We start from the raw sequence: 19,181 nt of genomic DNA, 5'->3' as shown, positions 1-19,181 counted from the left end.
CAGGGGCGGCTCTAGCAAAGTTTTGTCGGGGCCAGGTAGGGCATTAACAGGGAAAGGGGGGCACAAAGAAATATTTTTCTTTGTTATGTCATTTAAAAACTTTGAATAAATAATTATCTGAATCTTACAACAAAACTGGCCATCTGATTAAATGTATAGAAATCCATTATTGTATATAGTAACTAATAAGTCTAATATACACCCTAGTAAGCTATAGTATTTTTTCCTTTGGGAAGGTACCATCTGTGCAGTCTGCAATTCTGTTGAAGAAAGATGTTGAATCTATTTAATTATTGTAGAAAAATAATTGATTTCTGTGCATTTGTTTTACACTTGCATTAAATTAAAGTTGATTACATCGATTAAGGGCGGGGGGTGGGGGGTGGTTCCCTAATGTTTTTGCTGGGAGTTGGCAACCCTATTAGTTAGGTAGGTAAGTACTTTAAAATACCAGAATAGGGAGGATGGTGTAGGTTAAAATTTATTAGATTGATCTGTGTTGCTGAACTATAAAATGTTTTGGGTGGAGTGTATTCTTTGCATACAGGTATAACAGAATAGCTTCAGTCTCATTTTTTAAAACTTGAGTATGAACTTATACAAAATGCAGCAAGATATTTATAAAAAACAATTTTATTGATTACAAAATATGCTATATCGGATTCATATTGGTATCGGCAGATATCCAAATTTATGATATCGGAATCGGTATCGGACATTAAAAAGTGGTATCGTGCCATCTCTAGTAATTTTAAAAGCTACATAATGTGCATGCAAAATATGAATTTGCAAGGCAGTTATTATATGTATTTTACTATAATTTTCTAAATATTTTAAAAAGTAGAGAGTACAGTTTTATGTATTGGCCTGTTATAAAATTGCATGATGGATAAATCCTTGATTAAAATGGTATGCCAACACACCACAAGCCCCAAATCCATGATTATATTATTTATTTATTATTATAAAAACAAAGTAAACACTTGGGATAATATCACCTCGATAATTTTCACACAAAAATCAGCTGCATGTAGCATTATGTCATTATAAACATAAAGCAATCTATAAAACAAAATCTATCATCCTGAAGTGTTCAGGCTAGTCATAGTGCTAGAGTTCATAGAGGGAAATGAGAGGCTGCACAAGAGCATGTCATCATCTTCGCAGCATTAACTCCCTGTCATCCTCATCTGGCACCATCAGATTATCCACTGAGAAATGAGCATCATCTCCTACACTCTGGAAGAAACGCTCCTCACTTTCGCAGCTCTGAGTGCCATTCACACAGTCCCTGGCTTTCAGTTGTTTCAGCTCGGTGCTGTCGCTGGCATTGCTGTCCTCTGTACTCATGCTGGTGTCACTGCTGTCGCTGCTGTCTTTGGTCTCGTTGCTCTCGTTGCTCTCACTGCTCTCGCTGCTGGAGCTGTCTTTGCTTTCATTGCTGTCATTGGTGGCAGTTGTGGTTTCTATGCTGTCACTGGTGCTGTCACTGCTGTCTGTGGGGTTCACCAGCAGGTTTGTGTCGGGCAGCTCATTGCTGTCCTCTGCGCTAAGGGCTTTCACTGTATTTGTAAACACTCGCACCCAGCTCTAAAGCGGTGAATAAAGAGAGCACTGTGTTAACTAACTGTAACCTCTACTTAAGCAGGTTAAATGAAATAATTTGATAACGTAAAAGATTTATCGCACCTTTCTGACATTCTCTTCACTGCCCATACTATCATCTTTGGTGTCAAGCATGGAGTCCATCTGTGGAACAGAGGTGAAGAAACTGTGTAATTCTGTACTACACATAATACACTAAGTAAAAGAAGTTGTTTTACTTCATCTTACCTCATCCGACTGACTGTCACTCTCTTCTGAAGTCTGTTTGTGGAAATGAAACCCATTTAAGGATGCAAATATCAGATTTATTCCAAGTTTATTCATTTGTATCATCTGATATCCAAGGTTACACCCAGAAATCCTAACAATTTGCTAATGCTTTAAAGATTATGAAATGGAAATAGCAACCTTGTTGAAGGATAACAGTAAAATATTACACGGATTGCTAATAGGACCCACCGTGTCCTCTGATGTGTCCTCTGATGTGTCCTCTGAAGTGTCCTCTGATGTGTCCTCCAATGTGTTGTCTGTGGATTCTAATGATTCTGACTCTGAGCTCTGTATAAAAAAAAAAACAGAGACATTTTCAGTAAACAGAAAAATGATTTTGATCTGTGTGTTAGGATGAAGGTTTTCTGAAGACATTTCAGAACCAAAATAACTCACCTGATTTGAGGTGTTTTCCTCTGTGCTCTGCAACACAGACAGGAACAAAGAGTCATGTGGATGAAACTCAGCAATCAAATGTGATGGAAAGAGTCAGGAAAAATAACCATTTACTCATTACTGAAATAAATGTACACATTACCTGAAGCTCTGAGGTGTCATTTTCAGACGATTGTGAAACAGACACACTTTCAGTCTGGGTAAACAAAACAAAGTAAGCACAGAGAAAAATGTATTTTAATTATATGCTTTAACTGCCGCATCAACAATCATCATTCATTTAGATTTCATTCTTGTCAACCCTTGCTTGGGCAAGCTATTACTGCCGGAATGGAAGCAGACATAAAGTATAGTAAACAATAGTTTCTGAAATGGGAATCATCTTGAGGTCTAGAGAGACTTCCAGTACCCACGCCCATTGTTAGCTTTTCCTGCTGACTGTCTTCAAGGAATTCAGCTTTACTGCAGGCAGACTATATAGTTTAGTAGTTTATGTATAGTTCCTGAAATATACTCAAACGTACAGAAGCTCAAATATATGAAAAGAAAATCATTGCCAAATTTAAACTTGCTAATTTAAACATCTATAAATAAAAACAAAACTTGAAATTTTAAATTATTAAGTTAAACTTTGAATTATTATGGAATTATTTGCTTTCTTTTTTCTCTCTCTTTCCTAGTACCAGAAACAAGGTCTAATACAACTGTGATTTAGCATTTGGGAAAAAATATTAAAAAATGATTTGTGTTTTGAAAATGCTACTTACTGAGTTTGATGCAACCTCGCTTGATACTGAAACAACAGTGTGTAAAATCTGTCAGAATGAAAATGGAACAGATGGTTATTTAATGGACACTTTATTATTATTATTATTATTATTATTATTATTATTACTATTATTATTATTATTATTTCTAAAAATACATATGGTTATGACATGCTTTAGTTCCATGTCACCTGTTATTTTACTAATAGCAAGTAATATTATGCTTATTTGTACCTAGTATTATTATTATTTTTGTTGTAACTGTGTCCTTGAACCCAGTAATACTTTCAAATAAACAAAAATACACAGCATGGAAGATGGGAGAATATTTCGTCTATCTGAAAGTTATGTAAAAAAAAAATTACGGTGAAAAAATCTTTCAAAATTGAGACCTTTTTAATAATTGATTTTTGTTTTCTGCTTTCATACTCACCGGGTTGGAAAAGACTGCTCCAATCAGGCAAAATGTAATGATGGGAACCTTCATTCTGTTAAAAAAAAAAAAAAAAAAGTATGTAATTATTATTCTCATTAAGTTCAGTTCAGTGTAAGAGTAACTACTATGGTGCATTAGCAAAAGAAACTCCCCCCAAAATAGGGTCACATCCATTTGCTCTTGGGTTTAAACTTCTAGATGTTAAGTTACTACAAACCAAACTGACAATTCAAAACTTTCAAAGTTGTGATCACTAAAGTAAGAGTTGTGATCAAAAGTAATAATAATAATACTACATAATCATTTACTCTACCTCAGTTTCAGAGATAATAAAAAAAGATGCAGCTGGTGCTCCTCGTTTAGTCTATAAGGCAGCAAACAGGAGAATCCAGAGTCTGTCCTGAACCTCGAATGGAAGCTTGCAGTTGAAGTAAAATCACGATGTGTGGATATGCTGGAGGGAACTCCCAGGACTACTGTATATAAGTATTCTCATTTAAGGTGATTGCATCACTTCCTTCCGGATGTGTCTTTTTTGTCGTCATGCGAAGGTGTATTTGTTCCGGAGAGGGAGTTCAGAAAACACACAGTGGCGTGATGATGATTGTACACACACACACACACATAGATACTGTGTGCTCTTTTATCCAGTCACAAAATTTCCTACACCCCCTCTCACGTCTTTAGTGAAATATAATTTAGCTCGCTAAACTATAGGGTTTGTGGCCTGTTGAAAAAATAAACTCACCCACTCAGAGAGGAAAAGAGGGCTAGACAGTTTCATGCTTGTTTCCGGTGAAACTTTTTTTTCTTTTCCTTTTCCCCTCCTTCCCTTTCTATTTGGAATTTTGTTTTTGTCAGATGATGGATTACATGGAACAGGTTACAAGTAGTACAAGTGCGAGGGCTATAAAGTTTTCAATATAAGGTTGGTTTAAATTGAGAAAATTAAACACTGCCTTTTATAAAAACTTCACATAAATGGATTAACTTCAGATACACACACACGCCCACACATATACACGCACACTGTGACAAAGTACAATATTAATTCAGTCTATTAAAACAAAAACAAACCATATTTTGCCTTCACTGCTAAACGATGTTATTGGAAATTGTGTTTTTGGAACATTAAGCATGTACAGTATGTACAAGTAAAGGCTTCTATATATATTTCCATCCTGTGGTATATAATCGCTTCCTGGATATACTTATATGGCCAGGCCCAAAATAAGCTTACAGAATTCCTTGTTTAACCTCACTTTGGATTTCAGCTAAGCAAAAGAAACCTGTAATTAGACTGAATGTTCACCAGTCCAGCGCTCTCCACCAAAACCACAGGGTAGGAGTGGAGGAGGAGATGATTGATGCTTGTTGTGATACGCAGACAGTCAACAGTGTCTGCACGTTCACCTTAACGTTACTTAAGGTTTAATAATGTAATTATCTTTGTCAGACAGGCGTTGGATGCATCTGTGGTATTAATATTCTTAATGAAACTAGGCATTTGTCAGACTGGTGCATCACCAGTGTGATCCTTGAGACTGCGTGCAGTGTAATCATTTTCTTCTATTTTTTTTTTGCCTAAATATGTTTGAATTAGTTGCTAATTAAGGGAAAACAATACAAGTTAGTGATGAATAGTGAAATATGATTTTACTAAAAACAACACCATGATTGATGCCACATCGTGTATTTTTTTTACTCTGCATTGTATAAAATAAGATAGCATATTTCCATCAATGCCTTGTGGAATTGACTGATTGATTTACAACATTGTGTAATATAAATCAAAGCTTGTACTTCCCAGCTTTGATGAACAGTGTTACAAAGCAGTGTATTTTTTCAATCAAGAGGCTTGTGTTTAAAGCTGGTGTGTTGATTCTTTGAATATCAATCAATTAAGGTAAAACGGCAGTTTTTGAGCGATTTTGTCATGTCCTTGCTACTCTCATCATTTACCCTCATTATACTGCAGTTTCTTAGCCGCTTTAAGAGTACAGACTTTAGTTTTTGTGACATCTAGTGGCCAAAAGTATGTATTGTTTCTGTCCTAAAACAATGTGGTCATTTTGGTTTGGACTGGGTTCATTCTGCCATAAACAACCTGCCCATAGTACTTTTTCAAATTTTCACAAACAACAGTAACCAGAAATTATGTTCATTATGAGGCTTATCCATCCATTATCAGGGGTACATTTTTTGTTACACTTATACTTGTTTGTTAAATAATCCAATTGTTTCCACAGCATACCCAAAAGTGTGCAAAATCCATTCAATAGAAAGCACAATGAATGCTCCAATAATTGCTGAAATATTCAACTGAAAGTAAACATTTGATTTGATTTACATCTATATAAATAAAATTGAATTCATTATTTTTATAGCGGTGTAATACACAAAAATGTGTCAACGAAGAAATACTACACATCTGAACAAGCGTGTTTGTTTATTGCAGGGGTGGGGGATTCTAGGCCTCAAGGGCCGGTGTCCTGCAGGTTTTAGATATCACCCTGGGTCAAGAAACCTGAATCAAATGATTAATTTATTACCAGGCCTCTGGAGAACTTTAAGACATGCTGAGGAGGTCATTTAGCCGTTTAAATCAGCTGTGTTGGATCAAGGACACATCTAAAACCTGCAGGTCATCGGCCCTCAAGGCCTGGAGTTCCCCACCCCTGGTTAATTGAGTCTATTCACCAGGGATTTGAGGTTTTCTGTCTAACTGATATGGAAATCTGAAGTTTGAGTTTGATAATGAGTTTTCTGTTGGCTGATGTCATCAAGGATGAATACAGCTGACAAACAAAGAAACATTACTGACAGGACACATATGACTATGAAGCCCTTCTCTCAGGATCAGCATCATGCCAAGCCCTGTACTGGTGCTGCTTTTCAGTAGATGATAAAATCATTGCAAAAACAGAGTCTGTACAATTCTAAAAAGCTTTAAAGTCAATATTTGGTTTGACCCTCTTTATTCCTCAAAAGAGCCTAAACTCTCTTAGACAACCTTTCTTGTCATTTCTTTAAGCAGTCTTTGGGAATAGTACTCCAGGCTTCATGAAGAACATTCAAAGCTCTTTATTTGATGTTGGCTGCCTTTTGTTCTGTTCTCTGTCAGGATGAGCTCACACTGCTTCAGTAATGTTGAGGTCTGGGTTCTGGGGAGAACAATCCATATGTCCAGTGTTCTACAGCATGTTTTTCTATACAGATATGCTTTTACTGCAGTAGTGCTTTTGGGATCATTTGCTGACAAATGAACCAGATTGTACTGGATGGTAGATCAAAAATCTGACAGCACTTTTCTGTGCTTGTAAATAAATAAATTTTTACAAGATCCCCAACACCACTGGCTGAAATGCTGCCCAAACCATAACAGAGTAGTGTTTAACAGATGGCTGTCGACTCTGTTGCCCACTCTCCTGAACTCCTCTATACATGCATGCAAATTATCTTCAGTAACAAAAATGAAACCTGTCAAAATCTGTTATGAACCCTGGAGCGTTCTTTTTTAAACTTATTTTCATTTTTTGGGAAACAGACACGCTATTTTTTTTTTTGAAGTATATCGCCCAACAGAAGCTCAGTGTGGGAGTGGGATCCCTTTGTCCGCCTCTCTCTTTATCTCTGTTTCCCAAAGGCCCTCCCAAAGTTAGCAGTGGCATCCTAAACCCTGGAAAAAAAAACTGTATGTGTGTGTGTGTGTGTGTGTTGAATGCTTAGTTTGTGTGGACAGACTGTGCACTGTCTTGAATACAAAAGGACATCTTCACAGGTTCAGCACAGGCACGCTGCTGTTTTTGCGGGATACTTTTTCTTGCGACTGCCAGCCTCAGGTAAAATCCTAATTTCTGTGACACACAGAGTTTCATTTCTCATTTATTTTACCTTTATTTATACAGTTAGTTCTACTGAGGCTCAATGTCTTCTTTACAAGACAGACCCGTTTCAGACACACATATTGAAATTACAGCAATAAAAGAACCAATAAAATAGCTGGAATTAATAGTGCTTTGCAACTCCATTTATATATAGCAAAACAGTAATGTGCGTTTGACATTCATCTTGTTCACTAACTAGTTACTGCATTTAAACTATTGCTTGCTGTATGTGCGACTGCTGGCTTGATTACTTAGGGCCACAGCTTTATGCTGGTGAGCTATTGATGGCGATGCTTTGATACTTTTGCAGAAAGTGGTAGCACTATTTAATATGTGCTCCATATTTGGAAGTACTAATTTGGTGCATATAATTTAGAGAAATATCATATCTAAATGTTTTTATAATGTCTATTAATTTTTATTAAAGATGGAGCAATCATGTAATAGAGTAGTTATAATAGTGTCTTTGGTAACTTTTAAATTATTCAAAGTATAAAGACTAATTTATCGCTTTGGTGTGTATACCTTCTCCCCAGCATTACTTTCACATCTCAGAACTGTGCTGAGAGCTATTTTACCAGACAGACCCATTAATATCTTTGTCGTTGGGCTCCAGACACACAAAAAGTTTGTGGACTTAGTCAAATTTTTCCAGTCTGGTAGCTTCTGGTGTTTACTTTAGCTCCGAATGTGACTTTTGAGAGCAAGGTGCATATCAGAGGCCTGTAACCTTGGCGATAGTGGAGGCTGGGCCCACAGCTCTGCTCGTCATGAATGTGCTGGCAGCATACAGATGCATTCAGTTGTTTCCACTTTGAAAGATGTGCCAAGTTCACATCTTTGTTGTGAAAAAGCCAGAGTAGAATGTATTGATAGCTTATGAACAGCTTTTTAGCCTTTAGTGTAATATTTTTCTGAAATATTCAATTCTGTAGTGGTTTCAAAATCTAAAAACTTACATGTTATCCATTTTTAGACAATTTATCCAAGGTTTAAATGATTCACTTTGATCTTACAGGTATGAAGGCCTGCTTAGTATTCCTTTGTTTACTGGCAGCAACATTTGCTCTGTCTGTGAGTAGTAAAGATATTCTTCTTCATAAATCAATGAGTAAAAATGATCAAAGACAATATGATAATGTGTTCACCATACAATAAATATTACAGATGTTTCTTATTATCTTCAGGTGAAAAGTAAACCTCATGGAAAACATCATGGGTTGCATAAGAGTTTGCACACAACCAAAGAAAAGGTAGAGTAACATCTTCTTCATCTAGAGTTTTAAATTCTAATACTAAATGTATCGTGTCATTTTATACAGTCGAAAAATATTTTTCCTTTTCTCCTGCTTCAGGATGCTATCACAGTGGAAGCCAATAAGCCAAAGATCTTACCCACTCTAGTCACATTTGAGGCCAGCAGCCAGGAGCAGGAAGACGAGGAACTGAGTTCCGAAGACAACGCTAACAAGGAAGATGGAGAGAGGGCTGAAAAGCGAGAGAAAAGCACTGCAGTTCTGTTGAGTGAAGAAGAACTGGTAGACCTCCTGACGAAAGAGGCTGAAGAGGAAGATGAAGCTGAAGTAAGAGAGCTGGAGGAGGAAGAAGTAGAAGCTGACAAAGCCAAGGTTGAGTCTAGCGAGGTGGTTGAGGTCGCTGAGGATCAGGAGAAGTTGGATGAGAATTCAGAGACAAAGAAACATTTGCTGGATGAGGAAGAAGTGAAAGAAGACAGTGTGGAGGATGTGATAGAGGAGAAGGTGCAGAAGATGACTCATTCAGAAAGGAAGGAAGAGCCTACTGAAGCACTGCTAGAGGAAGATGGCAGCACAGAATCAGTGATTCCAGTCAATCTGGACTATGCTGCTGATAGTAGCCTCCTACAACCTCTACAGACTGCGTCAGCTAACGACAAAACCCACTCTGATGACACCAAGCCTACTTCAAAAACAGACATCAGAGAGAAAGAAACCAGTGGGAAAGAAATGGCCAATATCGCTGATGACTATGAACCTGGCATGCAAAACACAGAGGCAGCACACAGCGAGGAGGTGTCTGATCAGACACAGGACAAAGATTCCTCAGACCAAGACGTAAGCGCCAAGAAAGAACCTGAAGCAAATGTGGATCATCCAGAACCAAAGGGCGATGCAGAGCTTGAATTGAGAGCCACTCTATCTGGAAAGGAGGAAGAGAAGAGTAAGAATGTGGGTGCAAGTCACACTAAGGCAAAAACGAGGAAGCAAAAGAAAAACCAAAGGTCAAGGAAGCACTCTCCGGACAGGGAGGAAACACAACCCGGACAAGAAGAGGGCCGACAGGATCCTGAGTCTGAGAGCAGCAGCACTGACAATACAGACCAAAAGACAAAGAGGAGAAGGGCAGGAAAATGGGTAATGCTTATATTACCTATATTTTCTTTCTTTACAGTAGATTATCATTATTATTATTATGGCCGTTCAGGCATCATTGGATAAAGATAGAAAGACAGGAAAGCAGGGAAAGAGAAAGAGAGGAAGACAAGTTTAGACTCAAACCCTCTTGGTGGCATTTTAAAATCAGCCCACAGTGAAAATGTTTTAAGAACTGATAGTTAAAATTAATCATTGAGTTTAAGCTGGAGTAATTTCCTTGGTAAGGAGGTAACAGAGGACATAATCTGCCCTGCACACTGCATCTACAAATCACCTGTGTATATCTTGAAGTGGTTAAAGGAGATACATCTCCCTGTCAGTGGGCTTTTTTTCATTTGTGAAACTGACCCAGCTAATTAGCCTGCTAGACATCAGTGCAGTGCAAGTAAAAAAAAGATTTCACTTGCAAGTTTAAGGCTTTTAAAGCTCTCTGCAAGTTTACGGCTAACCTTTGACAGCATTGGCAACATTTAGCAGCACTAATCAGCCCAAAGTTTACAAAAAAGCTGATATTGCAGTTTTCATTGGGGCAACTTGACCTTTGTTTTTTCTCTTTCTATAGTACCTTCACTTTATTACTAATATTATTAGTACTAGAAGGAGGAAAAGGAGAAGGATTTTATACATGCATGAGTCTGCCTTTACACGTCTTTTTGTACTTTCCCAGGGTCCTTTAGTTGGTGTGAATCCGGTGCAGATAAGAGCCGCAGCCGAACTGTACCCAAGGTCCAGGCCCTCTCTTGGCGGAGACATACAACTCCCAGAAACCCCTACTGGTTATTTTTTTTCTGTTGATTGTTTCTGTTGAAGGCTTCCTCCTTAGCCTTCTGTGACATGATTACTGGTATTTCTAGGTCCATTAATAAAGCCAGATACTTTCTGTAAGTTGACAGTTATGTAAGCAAAAGATGATATGATATTTTATCTTTATCATGATAAGATAAAGATAAAAGGAATTATCAACATCTCTAATTTAACACAAGACTAGAAATAAATGTAAATAATACAGGCTGGTGAAAGGCTCCACTTCAAGGAAGTTTAACATTGTTTTAAATTTAACGTTATCGTTCATATAACGTGTTATTCTTACAGTATAGAACTGCTGAGTGTCTGGTCAGCAGCAGCATTCACTATATACTGACTAATACACCATCCGAATAGTCTCACATGGGGAATCTGCTGACTGAATCATTTTGCTTAAACTTCCGCATGAATAGTGCCTCTCTGCTTCACAGTCACTACCAAAACACAGCTCTGCAGGCTTAAAAGTGAATAAGAGAGATCAAGTCGAATTTAATCGCTATACCAACTCTATACTAAAGGAATGTAGAGGATGATGTGAGCTTATTGTAGCGTACTGGGCTCTATTGCAAGAAAAACTTTAAAACAAGCTAGGAAAATAAGTAATTTATCTCACTGTTTCTAGAAATCAGGTGAAATATGGGTCAGAGATCCAACCGCTGTTTGTGTTTTCTTAAAGATCCATGTGAAAACTTCCGCTGCAAACGTGGAAAAACATGCAAACTTGATGCGGACAATAAGCCAGGGTGTGTGTGTCAAGAACCGTCAGAGTGCCCTCCCAGTGTGAATGAGTTTGACTATGTAAGTATGTTGATGCCTATAAAAGAAATGTCACACTTACATATTGTTATTCATTTATGCTCATACGTTTTATGTGATGCTCTGTGGTTGTGACACACTTGTCTGCAGCAGCCTTGTGAAGCTTTCATATTGTTTATTGAGGAGAAAAAGGAAAAAGTACAGATGTCATTGTGGGCATTTTGACTTAATTGAAAGACAAAGCAGAGAACACTTTTGTTTTAATATTAGCTCTAACTACCCTGCCTGTTATGGTGAGCCAGTCAAGGGTCTGATAGTAGGCTGAAGGTGAGCTGTAAGCCACAAATATGGAATTTTATCTTTGTATTGTGTCTTCCTTTCCTCACAAGTCCTGCCTGCATAAACTCTTCGAGGACAGTGGCTAAAAGTTGATCTTCTCTCTTCATTTATTTAAACACTTTTGTTTTTGTTTAGGTTTGTGGGACAGACAACAAAACGTATGACACATCATGTGAACTCTTTGCTACTAAATGCAACTTAGAGGGCACTAAGAAAGGACACAGACTTCACCTAGACTACACTGGGCCATGCAAATGTGAGACTGTATTTAAACACTGTACAAACTGTATAATTTAGTATGGTGAAGAAAGAACTAATTAAAACATCTGATGCTTTTTTTCTGTCCTCTCTGTCTCAGTGATACCTCCATGTGTGGACAATGAGCGGGTGCAGTTTCCTCTACGAATGAGAGATTGGCTCAAAAACGTGCTGCTCCAGCTCTACGAACATGACTCCATAACTCCTGGCTTCCTCACTCCTAAACAGCGTTTCAGAGTAAGGCTTACTACTCCAACAGCTCTTTACAACTACTGTGTTTAAGTGACTGAAACCAGCCAAAGTGTGGTCTCCTGTATTCTTCAGGTGAAGAAAATCTTTGAGAGTGAGAGGCGCCTTCATGCAGGCAATCACTCTGTTGAGCTTCTCGCACAGGACTTTGAGAAGAACTATAACATGTACATCTACCCAGTACACTGGCAGTTTGCTCAGCTGGACCAGCACCCATCTGATAGGTACATTTTTATACACTGGTTTTGCATATAGTATCTTCTTTAAAAAAAAGCTAGCTAGTTAGGGGAGTTATTGGTTATAGAACAATATGGAAAGATATATATGTCACAGATGACTGACAGACTGTAAAAAACACATCCTTAATCACAAAGTTATAAGAAGACGCTTCTTTTGGCTGCTCCCTTTTCACACGGGGTCCCCACAGATAGCACCACTTGATTTGGCAGCTTTTTCCACCAGATACCCTTCCTGTTTCAACACCAAAGGTATTTGCGCCTCTTCATGGTCTCTAACCAGAGACCTTGAACATGTCAGGTGAATGTGTAAACCCCTACTCCAGGGGTCGGCAACCCTGGGAAGGGTTAACTGATGGCACGACCATAGCTGGACTGGCCAGCGTTTGTTTTCATTCAAAGGCTTTATGGCTTTTCCTATAATACCTGGTGGGCCGGTCTCTAGTCAAAATGCCCGGGCTGTTTTTTTGTCCCAGTCCAGCCCTGGGCATGACACGCAGTGAATTAATCTGAGAAGGTGCATTAAAAAATTAATGGCCGGGCCAGTGGTGCACATCACAAATTAGCTTGCATAGACACATTAGTTGTACTGCTTCTTAATGACGGTATCTTAGCTAACAACCCCAACTACCAGATTCAACTTGTAATTGGCTAAAAATCACTTAGCCTACTGGTGAGAAGGACGTTACTAGCGGTTCGTTTTTTCAAGCGATGTTGAAATTTCCACATTCCGAAAATTCAAATGCTTCAGGAGCTGCAGCAACTGTTAATATAGAGCGTTATTAAATTTATTGCTAATGCAATTATATGGCACATTGACTTCTGAGGAAAAATTGAATAGGCAAAAATAACTGTAACAAGTAAGCAAAAGCAAATCAAAAGTATTCATATAGCACCTGTCTTGATAAGAATAGCAAAGTGCTTCACAAGAACAATCAACAAACAAAAACCCAACTATTAAAACACATTTTAAAAGCAAGCTTATAAAAATATGTTGTGAGCTGCTCTTTAAAGGTTTCATGCACAGATCTCAAATGTAGTGGTGTCCTTTAGTTTTCAGTCCAGAACAAGGACCAACAAACGATTTTTGGTCTAAAGGCTTCAATGACCTGTAACAACAATAACAATAACTAGTATGTTAGGAAAACACGTAGTCATCCTGCGCACTCTGTTTACTCACAGTGATCAAAAACATTTCTTTTTCCTCTACAGGTTTTTGTCCCACTCAGAGCTGGCCCCTCTCAGGGTCCCCCTGGTGCCAATGGAGCACTGCACCTCTCGCTTCTTTCAGGAGTGCGATGCTGACAAAGACAAACTGGTATCATTTAAGGAGTGGATCACCTGTTTTGATATCAGGAATGGTGAGAGGTTCATCGTTTCTTATATTTGTGAGAAACCTTCCCATAAATGATGTAGTACGTTCATGGTCAAGGCCTATATAATTGCATAGATAGTAGAGGTTTCAGAAATGTGATGCTCCAATCTGAATATATCTTCCAAGATTTAAGATGAAAACCCAGCATCTTGCTCTAAAATATGTTCAGAATTTGATGTTTTCTGGTACTGTTAGTTGATCATTTAAATGCAAACTCTAACTCTTTGTAACTTGTCTCTCTGCAGAGGACATGGATGCCAACCTGCTTTTCTGAGTGTTGTAGCTTGAACATCTGGCTGTTGAAGTTCTGTCTATTCAAAATGATACAGTACACGCTCTGACAAGTACAGATGAAACAAACCCATGTTACCTCCCGCTATAAACAAAGCTTTGTGTAAGGCTAAGCATGGACATTTAAATCACTGATCTGTAATTTAGACTGAGCTGCTAGAACCGTCTATTAGAAGAAAGAAGTAGTTATTTTTTTGCTGGCTGTGTTCAAAATCTTTACTACAATGCATTCCAAACTGGGGCAAAGTTATTGCAGCTTGATGGTAGAAAAAACATTGTGCAGTACACAGTGCCAGGTAGTACCACAATTAGTAGCAGACAATTGCAGATTCCTGTTTGATACTAGCAAATGTAAAATAGCACCTGTATTGGCTAACTTAGTAGCAAATGTGTACATGTTTGTCCTCATATATTATGTTTCCTTACACTGCTAACTAAAGGCAATAAACAGCAAAGAAATTCACAATTTCAGAATATTTCAGTAAACTCTGTTGCTTATTGATGTTTGTGCTGAAATAAAGTCTCCTACAAAAAGACTCTGGTAAATATCATTTCATGTTCTGATATCTTTTCTTCATTCCTTTTCTTTTTTGCGTGTGTTTGTGTTACTTCATGAGATGAATAGCTCTTCAACAATGGTTTTTAAGAATGCAAGTCACTGGTAGATGATTTTGGTTTGCCGCTTGATCCTAAATAATGGCCTGCTGTAAGGCGACAAAGCAAAAAATAACCTGCTGCTTGGTCATGATGATTACGGCATCTCGTTTTTATGAGATAAAGCATTCTGATTGGACCTTTTCTGGTGATCGCCGAGTCTGACGCCTTCTATATAAGTAAAGAAAGAAGCGGCGCTTCACCTGCTGATCATCTGCTGCTTGCACTGAGCTAAAACATGTACTGCATGCTGTGGGTTATCTTTCAGAGCCTGGCCCTCGTGGTGGAGAGTGGTGTGTCTTCAGGGAGTGCTGAGGCACTTGCCAATAGGGGAGTGAAGAACAATGGAGGACCAGGAGCTGCCAATGGTGCAAACGCTGGGGCTCAAAATGGGGTTCCACTGACTGGTCAGCCCTTTGTGGCACAAGTAGTCCAAGTTGGTAATACTTTGTTTATCCAGCCACTTGGGAACCCTGTAGGTCAGGCTCCACCACAACAACTAATTCCAGTTGCAGTTCTCCCACAAGGTGGAGCTTTTCTCATGGGCCAGGCAGGAGGAGCCACCATGAATCTGCAAGGGCCAGGGACGCAGCAAGCTGGAGGTGGGCTGTTTGCAGTGCTGCCACAGAGAAATGTCGGCGGAGGGCCTCAGAGTGTCGTGTTGACCCCTGGCCAAGTGCAGCTGATGTCAGCAGTCGGGCAAAATAACCCACAACCCTTGGGCGGTGTTGTTGGTGCTGCAAAGCCGAGCGGCAAGCTGAGGTTTCGACGGTCAGTCGCAGCTCGCCTCAGGAGGACGCAGTCTCCGGTGATGAAGACTACGCCAGCTGAAGATGAGGAAGAATGCTCTGGGGTAGATACTGAGGAGAAGCAAGTGGAATGAGATGAAGCATTTTTCACAGATTCATTGCTAAACACTGATTGTGGTTCTCCTTAATACCTGTTGACACTTTACTGTTGTAGATCACTGTAACTAATGACCAATAAATGATTGAACTCCTATTGCACAAAACAAATCTGTCAAGTCTGTCTTGAACAAAACACTGAATAAATTCAGCAGGGTCATGGGTGTGCCTCCATCTGATGGCTGTTATTTTCATATAAGAGGCTGATAAAAATACACACAGCCTTCTGTTTACAATACACAGCTTCAAGCTACTTCCAGATGGTCTCTCTTGAACATTTGAAAACTATAAATCCGTCACATCAGCATGAAATTCCTGGCACAGCTTGTTTTCTTTTGGAAAAAAAAAACAGTACCTAAAATAATATAAATCAGATGAACAACTGCATTTGCATTAGAGAGAACCTTTTGTCCTTTAAAACTGAAAACAGAAAAAAATAGTTTCTTAATTGTAACTGCATGACAGTGTGTAATTAGCTCCAGACCAAACTTCCACAGAGGGTGTTTACCTGGTCTGCTGTCAGCTGCAGAGTCAGCAAAAGGAAAAACATTCCCAGACGGCTTTGGTATATGACAGAGTAACCATCCAACCAAACAGTAATGTATGTGATGGCTCTGAACATGTGCTCGTGAAACAAGTTATAGGCTTTCTGTTTTCATTTTCTTGTTAAATTTCAGAATTTTATTAATGATTAACTGATTTCCCGAGGGTCACTGTAAGTGAGTGTGTACATTGGTTGAGAGTGTGGCGTGTGCAAATAAAAAGTTTGTCACTGTTATAAAGTCATCACAAATTACAGTAAGGCACCCAGCCATGTCTGAGGCACTTATTTTAACTTTTAATTATAAAACAGCAGCAGGCAACATGCCATTTATACCTCTAGACATGAATCAAATCACAAGATGCCATTTATGCCCGGGTGTTTTCACAAACATCTTCTCATAAACAGTCTGCATGCAGCTTGACACAGTAAAGGTGAAATGTTCGATTAAATTTAACACTATAACGTATTCTTTTAGATACATGTGGTTCTGATACCTCTACATCATCAGCGTGATTTAAAAAACACAATCCCTAAACCCAAATTTGTACTTCTTTTTGTTTAAAACACATCAACTGTGACCAACAAATTGCACAAAAATGCTGGACGCAGCAAAAAATGATACAAATTAAAACTCATACATGCAAATTGATATTTTATTTCTTTCAAAATAAAAAGAAGGTTCAATAAACACTCTAGTTTAAGAAACAATTAGAATTTTCTGGCAATTATGCTGTTGTTCAGGCTTAATGGGTAAAGCCTGAACACAAACACACACATGCACATATTTTTTACAGTGTGATCTACAAAAGCTCTTGATGACTATGATGTCAGTTGTTTGCCTCTTGTAACCACAACCCACAACATTGACGAGGTCCATGCTGGGTTTAAGTCAGCTTCCAGAAGCCTCTAGAAACCCTTCCCGCGACAATGAATCACTGCGTTATTTTTTTGTGGTCACTCAGCTCTATCAAGAACAATGTCAGTGTGTCAACTGGCTGAAGTTTCTTTGAAAACAGGGACTTTGCTGCATTACATTTCTTTAAATCTTGTATTGTAGAGAAACCATAGATGCCATATTGCAACTTCCCATGACACGCAGGTGACAAATATAGCATGTGAATAAGGCAGTGTTCTCCTCTCTAATTGGCTCATAATAATCTCTTTGACTGATAAAAGGCGTCTTTGAAACAGAGAGTTACTGTCAGCTTTCTGGGCACATAACAGTTGAAGCCAGAGCAAAAACGTACAAGGTCTGTGTGTTTTTACACGATTCAAGGTGCAAAATGAAGCTTTTTCTCTTCGCAGCATTTGTAGCAACCCTCAGCTATGTGAGTAGTCAATCTATCTATCCATCTATCCATATGTGTATATATCTATACTAATGTGTATATCTCATCTAAATTTATTTCAGGTCAATGCAGGCAAGGTAAGTTACAGTCAGACTATGGATGTATGCATACTTTGCACAATAATCGAGATTAGGCCACAGGCAATAAGTCTTTTTCCTGCTCCAAGCAGACTGCAAGGCTGCTGGCAGCTATGAATGCAGGGATGTTGAATGGAGGACTCTTAAATGGAGGACTCTTAAATGGAGGACTCTTAAATGGAGCAAACCCCGGGATGCTGGTTGGTGGTCTGAATCCACCCATTGTTGCTGGCGGTGGAGCAGGCGTTATAGGGCAGCCCCAGTTTGCTCAGGTCAGTCCACTGGATTTAAGTTTGAGCGACAATGTGACTTTTCACCGATATTTTGCAGTGAATCTAAGTAACACTTATTTTTCCTTCTCACAGTTTGTTCCTCGAGTTCCTGCTTTTGTCGTTCCAGCTCAGGTCGGCAATGTGTACCCTTTCCCTGCTGTCCCTGCAGTCAATGCGGTTAGTGAGGCACTTACTGTTGTGGTGTTAACAACACAACTTGTTGCAGGTTTAAGAGCATCATCTGTCTTGCTTCTCTAGTACCAGGTTCCTTTCATGGGAGTACCCCAAATGGCACCAATGAATGCTCCTCAGCAACCTGCGATGGTAATCAACCTTTACCTTCAGTGTGTCAGTGGTTATTGTTTGCAGAAATGTAACATTTCCTGTTTTTGTTTAGGGGAACCCTGCTGGTGCTGCTCCACAGCAGCTTCCAGTTCAGCCTGATCCTCTTGGAAGATTCAGGGTAGGAAACAATGAATCTTTTGTCTCAAAGGCTGTGCAATATGAATGAAAACTACACTGGATAAATGTTGCTCTGTGACTCCACAGCGCCAGATTATAAAAGCGGAAAACACCGTGAAGAGTACTGTGGACACTCAGGTGAGACTGCGCAAAATAAACCATAAAAAGTTTTTTAAAAAGTTACTCACAGTTTGTAAAAACCATATTCTGCTAGAAAAATTACAATTTTTTTCTCTTATTTTCTCAGATTCCTTCTTCCGCTCCTTCTGCATCACCAACAGCAGCACCCTGCAACAAGGATATTTAAGCTGACACCATTACTCTAACATTAGCTTTGAATTGAATCTACAAGAAATATTGAATATTATAACAATAAAAGTAAACTACTGTGATTATTCATAAATTGATTACTTTTGTTAAAGTGGTTTGTTACAGTGTCTTCACTTTCTAATAAAATTAATCATACTCTAAATAAAATTTGTCTTGTATGAGTTTTATGCCATAGACCATCAGTGGATCTGTGCTGCCATCTAAAGGACATATATGTTTCATAAAACTACAACTCTAGATAGATAGTGAAGCGGACATCCATAAAATGTTATCAAAAATAATATAAAATAAGATTTTTTAAAAAGATCAAAAAAACAAAAATGACTACCAACCCACTTGCCACTAATTCCATTGATAAAGATAATACAGATATACTGAAGTCAAGGAGAATGAGTGAACACACATGATACAGCAAACATGATGCAGTTCTGAAGTTCTTTCAAACAGCTCCTCCTACAGCTTTTCAGCTTTACAAACATACAGAGACAGTTATGTCTCTGCACTA

General features: G+C 38.5%; 2 protein-coding genes across 2 annotated transcripts; one reads left to right on the top strand and one right to left on the bottom strand.

Annotated features, from left to right (window-relative positions):
* Window positions 1-936: 936 nt before the first annotated feature.
* scpp1 (secretory calcium-binding phosphoprotein 1) lies at window positions 937-3,909 on the bottom strand. The gene is made up of 9 exons (XM_026169319.1): window positions 3,788-3,909; window positions 3,472-3,526; window positions 3,039-3,086; window positions 2,414-2,467; window positions 2,272-2,298; window positions 2,065-2,163; window positions 1,834-1,866; window positions 1,690-1,749; window positions 937-1,590 (listed from the first exon to the last, which is right to left on the bottom strand). The coding sequence occupies exons 2-9, from the start codon at window positions 3,523-3,525 to the stop codon at window positions 1,156-1,158; spliced, it is 810 nt and encodes a 269-aa protein (XP_026025104.1). The 5' UTR covers window position 3,526; window positions 3,788-3,909; the 3' UTR covers window positions 937-1,155.
* Window positions 3,910-7,164: 3,255 nt separating this feature from the next.
* LOC113024229 (SPARC-like protein 1) lies at window positions 7,165-14,634 on the top strand. Its single transcript, XM_026171110.1, has 11 exons — window positions 7,165-7,316; window positions 8,380-8,435; window positions 8,549-8,614; window positions 8,717-9,754; window positions 10,443-10,551; window positions 11,256-11,377; window positions 11,810-11,930; window positions 12,033-12,169; window positions 12,257-12,405; window positions 13,630-13,778; window positions 14,038-14,634. The coding sequence occupies exons 1-11, from the start codon at window positions 7,196-7,198 to the stop codon at window positions 14,064-14,066; spliced, it is 2,097 nt and encodes a 698-aa protein (XP_026026895.1). The 5' UTR covers window positions 7,165-7,195; the 3' UTR covers window positions 14,067-14,634.
* Window positions 14,635-19,181: the final 4,547 nt, after the last annotated feature.

Source organism: Astatotilapia calliptera, chromosome 6 (assembly GCF_900246225.1).
Source record: "Astatotilapia calliptera chromosome 6, fAstCal1.2, whole genome shotgun sequence".
Lineage (NCBI taxonomy): Eukaryota > Metazoa > Chordata > Actinopteri > Cichliformes > Cichlidae > Astatotilapia > Astatotilapia calliptera.
Note: the sequence above shows the minus strand (reverse complement) of the source record. Positions and strands in the feature narration are given on the sequence as shown.